The sequence below is a fragment of the Apiospora marii genome (genome assembly GCF_038362585.1).
Source record: "Apiospora marii strain CBS 49790 chromosome Unknown utg000012l_segment0_segment0, whole genome shotgun sequence".
Lineage (NCBI taxonomy): Eukaryota > Fungi > Ascomycota > Sordariomycetes > Amphisphaeriales > Apiosporaceae > Apiospora > Apiospora marii.
In genome coordinates, this window is record NW_027117383.1 from 831,176 (window position 1) to 842,040 (window position 10,865).

The 10,865-nt window shown below is 51.7% G+C and overlaps 6 protein-coding genes across 6 annotated transcripts; 2 read left to right on the forward strand and 4 right to left on the reverse strand.

Moving 5' to 3' along the window:
* Positions 1–1,143: 1,143 nt before the first annotated feature.
* PG985_015070 (uncharacterized protein) lies at positions 1,144–1,911 on the forward strand (the record flags this gene model as incomplete). The annotated part of the gene is made up of 1 exon (XM_066834836.1): positions 1,144–1,911. The coding sequence occupies one exon, from the start codon at positions 1,144–1,146 to the stop codon at positions 1,909–1,911; it is 768 nt and encodes a 255-aa protein (XP_066677446.1).
* A 504-nt stretch (positions 1,912–2,415) lies between these two features.
* PG985_015071 (kinase-like protein) lies at positions 2,416–3,785 on the reverse strand (the record flags this gene model as incomplete). Its single annotated transcript, XM_066834837.1, has 2 exons — positions 2,416–2,439; positions 2,517–3,785. The coding sequence occupies 2 exons, from the start codon at positions 3,783–3,785 to the stop codon at positions 2,416–2,418; spliced, it is 1,293 nt and encodes a 430-aa protein (XP_066677447.1).
* Positions 3,786–3,793: 8 nt separating this feature from the next.
* PG985_015072 (uncharacterized protein) lies at positions 3,794–4,027 on the reverse strand (the record flags this gene model as incomplete). Its single annotated transcript, XM_066834838.1, has 1 exon — positions 3,794–4,027. One exon carries the CDS (start codon positions 4,025–4,027, stop codon positions 3,794–3,796), a length of 234 nt encoding a protein of 77 aa, XP_066677448.1.
* Positions 4,028–4,795: 768 nt separating this feature from the next.
* Positions 4,796–6,316, reverse strand: PG985_015073 (uncharacterized protein; the record flags this gene model as incomplete). The annotated part of the gene is made up of 1 exon (XM_066834839.1): positions 4,796–6,316. One exon carries the CDS (start codon positions 6,314–6,316, stop codon positions 4,796–4,798), a length of 1,521 nt encoding a protein of 506 aa, XP_066677449.1.
* A 1,113-nt stretch (positions 6,317–7,429) lies between these two features.
* Positions 7,430–9,271, reverse strand: PG985_015074 (kinase-like domain-containing protein; the record flags this gene model as incomplete). Its single annotated transcript, XM_066834840.1, has 1 exon — positions 7,430–9,271. The coding sequence occupies one exon, from the start codon at positions 9,269–9,271 to the stop codon at positions 7,430–7,432; it is 1,842 nt and encodes a 613-aa protein (XP_066677450.1).
* A 624-nt stretch (positions 9,272–9,895) lies between these two features.
* On the forward strand, positions 9,896–10,701 carry PG985_015075 (uncharacterized protein; the record flags this gene model as incomplete). Its single annotated transcript, XM_066834841.1, has 3 exons — positions 9,896–10,048; positions 10,119–10,273; positions 10,335–10,701. 3 exons carry the CDS (start codon positions 9,896–9,898, stop codon positions 10,699–10,701), a joined length of 675 nt encoding a protein of 224 aa, XP_066677451.1.
* Between the last annotated feature and the right edge of the window lie 164 nt (positions 10,702–10,865).

Sequence of the window (10,865 nt, forward strand, 5' to 3'; positions counted from 1 at the left end):
CTTGAGGACGAACCTGGTGCAGTTTGCTGACCTAGATCCGTGACAGATACTACTTATGTGGTTCCCAGGCACGAAACTATTAGCGATTGGTTCTTATTCACAGTGGGTCGGTTGTACATATATCTAGTTGCACACATCAGCATTTCCGCTATTTGATCAGGGTTTAGTTGAGGCAGGTATCATGAACAACGCGGCAGATCACTTCAGCCAATGTTGTCATTCCACGCTAGCCCCCAACATCGAACGCCAATCCGATGTGGACGCTTCCCAGTTTGTGGCTGGCGGAGCAAGCGCCTTGGGTCAGTCTATCGGGTTACTGTCTGAGACAAGCGGCAAACCCGGATCCCATTCAGCAGATCCAGGTCAATCTAGAGCCTCAAGCTATCCGCCGTTTTCACATCATCATATGATATCACGACTGGCAGCTGAAAAAGGTGCCGTACGCCGCACACGATGGTGTCAATGGCTGAGCGATTGCCTATCTCAACTTTCGCTCATTACATCATCCTATATGCCCTGCATTGCTTCGGGGTTTGTTGTGTGGTGCGTGGTTTTGCTTCTTGAAGCCACAGTTTAGAAGAGTCAGCTGAAGCCAGTTTAGATAGGCTCTGGACTTTCCGGTGGCGGGAGCCAGAACGACAGTCAGACAATGTTAGTTGAAGCCATCTAGTTGCACGTTTAGGAAAAACTTGAACTATTCGTTGATGATCAGATATTGACACACCAGAAGCTAAGTATGTTTACTCATGTTTCATGTTCTGAGTCTGGCGCCCCGCTGGCATCGAGATCCAGGATTGTTTGACTTGTAGCCCCTGAGCTTTATCCCAGAATGGCAAATGCTCGGCAATTAAAAAGTTGGAACTGCATCTTCTTGCCCGACACAGGATTCTCGAGCCTGAATTCGGAATACTAGTAAATCTCTATCGTTGCGATGAAGGCATGCTGCCTTACGATTGTATTCCCCCCTTCCCCTAAGCTGATGGTTCTGAGCAACCCCATCCGTGCATTCAGGGAAGGCAAGTAAAAGGGGTCTAGCGCCTACGTTAAACTACAGGGATAGTCGATGCCCCGCCTCCCCACACTCTATCCTAATTCCAACGACCCCCAACCCCGCGCTCAACCCCCTACAAAGTCACGATCATGATGGAGAACAACAACCCGACCCAGGACAACTACGACGAGCAGGCCAAGGCCTACAGTCAATTCATCTCGACGCCGCTCGGCACCCTGGAGAAAGAACTGTTCGAATTGTGCATCAGAGACTGCGATGGCATGAAGGTCCTTGACATGGGCGGCGGAACCGGCCTGCGAGCCCGCGACGCCCTCCGCGCCGGCGCCGCCTCCGTCGACGTCGTCGACATCTCCGCCGAGATGATGCGCCACGGCCAGGCGTACGAGAAGTCGATCGGGCGCGACCGCATCACCTGGTACCAAGCCGACGTGTCCAAGCCGCTGGACCACCTGAACTTGGGCGGGGGACAGCCGTACGACATGGTCATCGCCAACGGCATCTTCGAGCACGCGCAAAACCTCCAGGAATTTGAGGCCATGTGGCGCAACGCCGCGGCCTACCTCAAGCCGGGCGGGCGCCTGGTCTCGAACCGCAACGACCCCCGCTCCGCGGCGGCCCTGGGGGACGGCAAGTACGGCGTCGTGTTCGACAACCGCGTGGACCTCGATGATCGGATCACGTTTCAGTACCGCGCGCTTACCGAGCCGCCCCTGGTGTTCGAGTCCAATGCGCTCGAGGCGCATTACTCGGGCTCGTTTGAGATACCCGGCCGGTACTTTGAGAACTTCCAGAAGGTCCCCTTTGAGGAAACGCCGGTTGTGAGGGCGGATAGGGAGTTCTGGAGGGGGTACGTGGAGGATCCTATACTTTACATTTTCACGGCACGGAAGAAATCATGAGCCGTCCACACCGTTGCAGGGTTTATGGACAACGACAGACAATTCATCTTCTTTTATTTCTCTTTTTTCCTTCGATATATACCAAGGCACCCCGATGGAAACAAGACACTCATCAAAATAGCAGGGTACCTCAGAAACTATAAACTAAAAAGAAAGTATCATGCTTCATCCCTTCAAAACTCTGGTAAACATTCCAACAAGGGAACACGGAAGTCAGGGTCAATGTGTACTGGCTCCTCAGCTACGACATGGAGCAGGATGTCGAACTCGGGCGGCTGCATCGGCGTTGGCTCGACGAGCATTTCTTCGCTATCGACATTCAGAGTGGCGCGCCAATACGGGATGCCAAACCACCAGACGCACAAGAACAGCAGCAGTAAAACCAACAATCCCATCAGATGGCAGAGACCCAGCGTGCCAAGTGGTAACTCGCTCTCTGGAGACGGCGTAGACTCCTTTTTTGACCTCTCCTCCCTTCTCCTTTGCGCGCGGGGTTTGTAGTACTTATTTGCCCAGGTAGAGTCTGTACTGGGCGGAGTGAAGTTGTCGTTGGGCTTCAGGAGGGGCGTGTAATTCCGCTTGGCGAACCACTCGTGGCCCAAGACCGTCTTGGCATCCCATCTCTCGCTCGGGTCCCATCTGAGCATCTTGCGCAGGAGGTCGCCAAGGCACGCGACTTCCTCCGGATCCAGATACCATGATCCGCAAAAAGGCCCGTTCCATCGTTTCCCACTTCTTAGTGCCTGTGGCTCTCGGAGCCTGTGATCGATGGTGTCCTCGTAGCTGCCGTCCGCCTTGAATCTCTTCTCCAACTCGTCTCCCGACTGGACCATGTGGGACAAGGTATGGAGCCGTCTGTTCTGCGCGTTGGGGATCGCGGGCCTGGGCAAACCCTTGAATTGGCCCTCTCTCTGCCATCGCTGCGCACAGTATTCCAAGAAGACGTCGGCGGCCGCTTGCCAGAAGCTCTCCGGCATCGGGCCAATCAGTTCCTCTATCATCTTGAGGAGCTCGAAATCGTCTTCTGCAGCATTAAACATGTCACCCTCCATCACCACGTAAAGTATGGACGCGGCCAAGGCCCAGATATCGGTCTTGGTGTCCATTTCAGCGTAGCGCATGATGCACTCCGGAGCTTGGTAGTGGGTCGGGATGCTCAGGCTGGCTGGGGAGACGTCGGTGGCGAGGTACGCCCCGCCGCGATCGACAATGGCGACATCGGTGGTCAGCTTGTCTTGCATGTCCGCGGGCGTGTTGTTCCGGTACCAGTCGAGCATTTCGTACATCTGGGTGGGACTGTGGTGGTCGGATAAGGAATGTCCTGCCCGATAGACCACGGACTTCCCGACTCGGTGCCCGATCACGCGCCACATCTCGTCGGGGGCGTAGTCATCGAAAGCGTCCTCTTTCATCCAGACCCGTACGTTCCCGGGGTGGAAGTTGCCGTGGTATATGCCCTGGCTGTGCAGATAGTCCAGGGAGCGCGTCATGGACTGGCAGATGGCGTTTCTCCTGTCCCCGTCCAGGTGGTTCATGTCCTTGAGCTGAAGGAGAGTGGGGCCGAGGAGGGGCAGGACGGAAACGAGGTGCCTGCCATTGGGGCTATGGGCCCAGAACGTCCTGTAGGGGAGCACGACGCCGTGCATGCGTGCCGTATCGCGGTCGACGCCACGCTCGAGCAAAGTATTCCGGATCAACTGCTCGGGAGAGCTACCGGACGACTCGGAGGCCACGTTGATCTCCAAGCACCGCCATGTTTTCTCTTCGCGGTCGTAGCAAAGCCAAGTTGTCGAAAAGGGGCTGAATTCAACCTTGTCTATCACAAGGTAGCGTCGCTGGCTGTCTAGGTAGACATGCCTAGAGTTGGCCGTCATCGTGGAGATCACGAGGGGGCAGTATCCGCCGGGCCGGTACCGCTCCACCGGCTCATAGAGATGCTCCCGTCCTCGTCAAATTCCTCCCACACCCGCTCCTTCTTTTCGAGGGCCAGCCGCTCTTCCGTAGTTGGCGCCGCATCGACGGTGCGAGCTACGTCCGATTCTTCATCGAGTCTCTTCTCCGCAAGAAGATCTCTTTCTTGACATAATTTGCACCCTCGCACTCTGAAAGGAATCATGTTGACTACTTCTTCTTGCTTACGTAGATTGATCCTATATCCAAGATCGTAGGATAGCTCTTTACTAAACCACGGATACAATGTGGGCTTCCTAGATTTAATACATATCTAAACAATGAAACAAGTTTTGAAGTTGAAGCTTTGTGATATGCAGCAAGACGAAGGCGACAAAGGCAATGGGCAACCAGTGAATCCAACCCCTTATGAGAACAATGCCCGCTGGTACTTTGTTTCCATGGCCACGGAAAGAGACCCTGAATGAAGAGCTCCCTCGCCAATGGCTTTTGGACATTGATTGCAGTTATCGGGTTCCAGACTTAGTGCCTCGCCAGGTGAACTACCCGATAGTTGTTTCATTATTCAGGCCTTTCAGGAACGCTACCGTTGAGCAATACTTAATGCTACTGTTTAACATTGCCGTAGTCAAACGTAATTGGACCAATCCTAGCAGTCGATATAGGGGATGTAGGTTTTATTTGTACAGCCGCTTTGTCGGTGTGCTGCAGATATTGACCAAGACTTCACGTGTAAGAAGTGATCGTACGTTTAACTGGAAGATGGTTTGGACGTATTTGAACTGGCTCGATGAAGAGACTCTAAAAAACTATGAACCGGCTGAGCATCCAAACGGTGTGTCTAGAGTAAAGAGATATGTCAGCTTATATGGGCATGAGAACTTACCAATTCAATGCTAAAACGCTAGATTGTATGAAAATCGCAATTGTTATATAATGCTATATATTAAGTGTACGTATACCTCTCTATATCTTAACTACCTAATTCCTGTATAGGAAACGTCACTGAGACGTATGGACCCACTGTGCTCGGCGGTGTCAAGGATGCAGGTCCATTAGTGTCCTCCCTAGAAGCAAAAAAGCCAGGTTGGCTCGCCAGGCGGTTGGCAGCAAAATACACCGCCATTAAGATGACACCAAGCATGTAGAGTACTCCCGTCGTCAGCGTCAAATAAGACCAAGATTGCGGTCCCGGGGCCGGGGTTGCCGACTCCTCTCCGTCAATGAGCTCTTCCGAAAACCAGCGGTGCGCCAAGATCCTATCCGTGGTCCATCTGTCCTGTGGTTGCCATGATAACAACTTGTGCAGCAGATCGCCAAAAGAAGCAGCCTCTGTTGGGCTGAGATGCTGTCGGAGCCGATAGGTGGTAACATACTCCTCTGGGTGTTTTTCTGAGTCCGTTGTCTTCTGGATGGTCATGAACGTGAGGTATCCATCGCTAGGAGGCTCGCTGCCATTCCCATCACGCTTAAGCTTCTCCACGGCGAGCATTCGGAACGGCTGTAGAGGCTCGCTCTGTTTGTCGCCATGCTTAACCTTGAGAGCCAGCTCCCGGAACGGCGGGGGACAAGGGCCCCCATACATCTCCATGCCATGGATCATCTCCCAAACTGTTCGACGACGCGACGAGTCACTGTCATGACGTAAGCGGTCGTGCCAGAACTCTTCGCGCATCCGGGTTCGAAAAGCCACCAGGGTGCGCCCGAGCATGTAGATGTCGGTCTCAATCCCCGTGGCGGCACCGTCCTCGAGCAGGAGAACCTCGGGCGCTGAATATCTCACGGGGGCTCCCAGGCGCTCCGGCGGGCTGCTAGGGAGGTACGCCCCAGCAAGGCCGACGATGGCGATCTTGTCCGAGACCAGCCGGGCCATGGTTCCCCAATCGAGTCTGGCGTAGGCCTTTGCCGGGCTATACGGGCTCTGATCGCCGTTCCATAAGCGGATGTCTTCTGTCGCGGGTGGCCCCAGGATATCGTGACGCATCTCTTCTACACCGATATGGTCCAGCGCCCCGTCTCGGAGCTGCATGAGCACATTCTGGGGTAGGAAGTCGCCGTGGCAAATGCCATTATGGTGCAGAAACCCCATTCCGTTAACCAACTGGGTGATGACATGTTTGTTTCGGTCCGGCCGGTTGATTTCGGGCCATTGCATCCAATCGGAGAGCCTGGGACCAAGTACGTGGTGGACTGCGCACAGATGTCGCCCGTTGACGGATTGGATCCAGAACGTCTCCAAGGGCAGCAAGACATGGTTCTCCAGCGCCGTATCTGCCCCGATGCCGTTTTTCTCCAGGACCGACTGCAACAGGAACTCCCCGTGCTCGTTTTGCGTCTTCGGGTTATGCGTCATCGATGCTTTATATATCTTGAGGGCCCGCCACTTCTTGGCCGCTGTCTCGTAACACAGCCACACCATGCTGGACCTGCCATGACCGAGCTTGCTCACAACCTCAAATCGATCGTGGATGAACACGGGACTTTTGCGGCTCATCGATAGATCAATGGGGTGAAAGCCACCAGGCTCGTAGTCCTCGAAATGCTCATAGCGAACTTCTTCGTCATCGAGATATTTCCAAGGCTAAGATTCGTACCTTCTGTCTCTTGGGATATCAATGAAGTTGGTGGCAGTCAACTCTGGTTCCCAGGTTTTAGATGACCAGCCCCAGCTAAGGTCTATTTTTCGCGACATTTTCGTATTGGGTCCCACTCTGCATTCCAGTAGTAGATCTAAAGGACACCATTAGAGACTGACCAATGACTTTATGTACTGGGATTGGGAGGCCCAACATTAGTTTCATACAAAGGAGTTGCCAGGGGCTAAGGCTTCTTCGTATGCGATGTGCCTCACCAACAAAGAACCTGTGTTATATCGCAATCCATCCATAAGAGCTTCTTTTCAAGCTTCTTTCGGAGCCAAAGGGGCCCATTCTATGACCTTTGATAAACATATCTCGTCAAAAGATAAGTAAGAATTATTTACCCGTGACATGCAAACCAAGTGATATACTGGCTAGATTCTTTTTATTTCTTTACTTCGTCTCACCATGTCTTCAAATATCTGGTGAGGCTCTTATCTAACGTCAGATGCATTCGGAAATGTGTAGTTGGTTGTTTTAATAACTTCTACCTTGCCGGCTGATATGGTGCGTTAACATTGACAGAGACGGTGCGGCCAAAAAGGTACGGTAAAGGTACTCTTGATGTCTTTTGATGTAAAGGATGTTGGTCGCCACTGGCAAGCTCGAAGTATTAAATGCTTTCAGATACATACCGCAAGGCAAATGTGGCTTAAAGTGGCATAACCTCTGTATTATACGACTGTTGTTATGGAATAATCAGGGTTTACGCATACCACATATAGTGGACGTATCACTTCTCATAGACAAGGGGTAAGTATCGTGGCTGTTCAAGCCATTCAGGTAAGTATATAAACAATAAACGTCAATTCTTTCTTTTTCAAAACAGTGATAAGGAAGTGGGAGCAACCTAAGAGACGGCCCGCCTCAAAATCGTCCACGTACACCTTTTACCCAGCCCTTTATCCCTACCCTTTCGCCCGTGTAGTTCAGCAGGAACACGAGAGCCATTTCTAGCCCTTAAAAGGTCATGCCTGTAAGATGAAGGTTATCACTACATGCTGAACCACTGGACTCAACTGGCCCGCGGCATCGTTGCTAATGCTACCGCGCCCCAGTCTATTTGCGTAGAAGCCTGGCTGGTTCGCTAATAGGTGTGCCAAGTAGAATGAAATCAGGGCGATGACACCTGAAAAATAGATGACCATAGTGAGAACCCCCAAGTAGAGCCATGCTGCCTTATGGCACGGCTTGACCGGTTGTCTCTCAGTCTTGGTTTCCGATAAAGCGGGATTGGTATCCTCCTTTGCAGCCGCTTCTCTCAGTTCTGACGATTTCGAAGCTTCTGATGCTTCACTCGGCGCTGTCAGCTCCGTCGGCTCTGTCGGTTCTGTCTGGGAGTCGGCGGCATCGATTTCCCGAGATACCGATGACGATAGCTCAGGCTCGTTCTCATCTTCAGTGGACTTCTTTCTAGATTCGATTGTCCGGTTAACTTTGTACAACACTGCGTGTTGGTGTTGCTCTGTAAACCATCGGTGGGCCAAGATCTTATCGGTCGGCCACCTTTCTTCGGGTCGCCACCGGAACATGTTCCGGAGCAGATCACCGAGGGAAAGGATTTCTTCTCGACTCAGTTCGAAGCCGTGCCAGCTATAGAGGGCAAGAAACCGTTCAACGTGGTGGTCGTATTCTTTTGCCATTTCCTGGAACCCAGGCATGCTCTCCTTGAAGATGTAGTATCTCTCCGGGTCCATCCAGTCTTCGTCGTCGCCGAAAGGAATGCACAGTTGTTTCTGGACTTCAGCTCGGAAGGTCGCTGGGCAAGGGCCGAGGAACTCTTCCATCCCATGCACCTTGGAGTATGTGTCACGGGCGTCGGAATAAAAATTGTGTGAACGGAACTCTAGTATCGTACGGGCGAGGGCCCAGATGTCGGCTCCTATTCCCTTGGGCACGCCCATAACGATTTCCGGTGCTGCATAGGATCCTGGAATACCTGGTTTCCGCGGATTGGGATCCGCCGAGAGGTAGGCTTCGCCGAAGTCAACAATAGCAATATTATCCGAGACGAAGGAAGATAAGTCCATCCTTGACCAGCTCACGCTGGAGTAATGCTTTTCTGGGGCGAACGGACTTCGGCTGTAGTTCCCTAGGATAATATCAACCATCTCGGGTATTCCCAAAAGATTGGCCATCTCGTCGATTCCAAGATCATCGAAGCCGCCATCCTTCAGCTGCATTAGGATATTTTGCGGGCGGAAGTCACCGTGACAAATCCCGTGCTGGTGAAGAAAACCCATCCCCTGGACCATTTGGGATACAATGCGCTGGGATTGCCCGGGGTCTTCCTCTTCAAGGTGCTCTACCCAGTCCGATAGCCGTGGTCCAAGCAGGGGAAGGACCGTACAGAGATGCTTTCCGTTGATAGAGTCGATCCAAAAAGTTTCCAGCGGGAGAACGACATTGTTCTCCAACGCCTCGTCTACCCCAACGGAATGCTGCTTCAGTGTTGACTCAACGAGCAATTCCCCGCTGAGCTCTTCTGTCTGCGAAGCCGCTCCAACCTTCACCGCCCTCCATTTCTTCACGGCTTCCTCGTAGCACAGCCATATCATTCCGTAACCACCATAGCCCAGCTTATAGATAACTTCGTAGCGCTCGTTGATGAAATATGGCTTTCGCTTAAAGGACAAGTCGATTGGGCAGAAGCCGCCAGGTTCGTAGTTCTCAGGGCTTTCGAACCCGTCGCAATCTCCGTATAGATCTAGAAGCCTGCGACATATCTGGTACCTGGGATATTCAAGGTCCATGAAGTTCTTGACTGTCGGAATGCCCTCGGCGTCTGGTGCGCTCTCGTGGTCGGCCATGATAAGTGATGCAGCTGGTTGAATTGATTAGGTTCAAAAACTACAGTTGAGCCTGACCGGGAGAACATAAATAATTGGAATGCAACTTCATTAGCATATCTGACAAAGAGCCTGCGTTGTACCAAGAATTTGAAACAAAGGAACGCCAGAGACAAAGAAACAACCAAAGCGAGCTTTGGTCCTCAACCTGACATATCTCATTGCCCCGGGACAATACATGACTGAGCTGTCAGACGGGTCAGAGCTTTGGTCGTCCCTGCAAGCAACCGATGTCTCCCCACCAACGCTATTAGATTCAGTGAACGTAGACGTGAAAGTCGACCATCGTCCTTTCGCCTCGCCTGTAATGATTCAACAGAGTCTAGACAGACTGAAAAAACTGCACCTAGCTGCATGTTTCTTTCATTGGGTTTGGATAAAGATACCAAGGTCTAAGAAGATTCCGTTTATCAAGAGTCCGTTCCGTTTCTTTTCAAGATAAATCGACTCTCTTTATAGGTATTCATAAAGGACAGGATCTTCTTTGGCAGTGGTATAATATGATAGGATGGGATCTCCCAGGAGACTGAGGATTTACCCTGCATATTATCGATATATACAAGCACGGGCAATTGAAACTATATAATGGGAGACTTCTATCCAGATTACGACGACAGTGACGAATGGTGGCCGGGAGACCCACTGCCTAGAGGGGGGCCGATCAAGCTGGATGAAGACGGCAAGAAAATCCAGGCTGTTTATCAGGAGACTGGGATAGGTACACGAGAGTCGCCAAAGGTAAAGTGGCACCACAATATTCGGGGTACTATCACTTATCAGGATCGCTTACTAACACATATGTTTACAGGTTTACTGGCAGTCGTTGGGTGGCATCGGGAAACCAACCAAGCAAGGAGACGACGCAAAAGATGAAGAAAAATTGAAACTCATTAACGCGACAGAAACGTTCGTTATTGAAGAAGCCAAAAAGCTAAACCTGGGGATAACGCACATCTGGATAAGGTAGGACACACCCGTCCCGAAGTAGCGGCATTCGGACAGTCGGAAAGCTAACGTCAGGCAGGAAATGTGGGCACAACTTCCGATGTACCGTCAGCCGGGTCACTGGGAAGAGAATCCCAGGAAAGTTTGAACCTAGCGATCCTCATGTCACCGTGTACTTTGGTCGAGAAACGTACCATGCTTACCTTCACGGCCACTTGTACGTTGCGATGCCTCCGCCACCTGCCAATGGCCAGAGTGTTCAGAATATATGGTCTGCCGTGCCGTATAAGCCTATGGCTCCAGAGGATATGACTCGTCCTCAATCCCTAAAAGGTTCTAAGACATGGAGACCGCGCAACCCCGAGCTGTGGAAACAGGATTCTAACGGCAGTAATGCGCAAATGCTGTCGGCACAGAGAATTCGAGAATTGCCCAGTTGGCGGTAGGATAGACTAGCGGCATCAAGAGACGGGCATTTTGGCCTTCGATTCCTGATGCTCCATGGATAGGGGTAGTAGATATATATGCAAGGTAGTCGAATTATTTCACTCGTTCAAGTTGATACATTTCCACTCTTATGATTTGTTATTGCAGACCAAGATAAGAACCA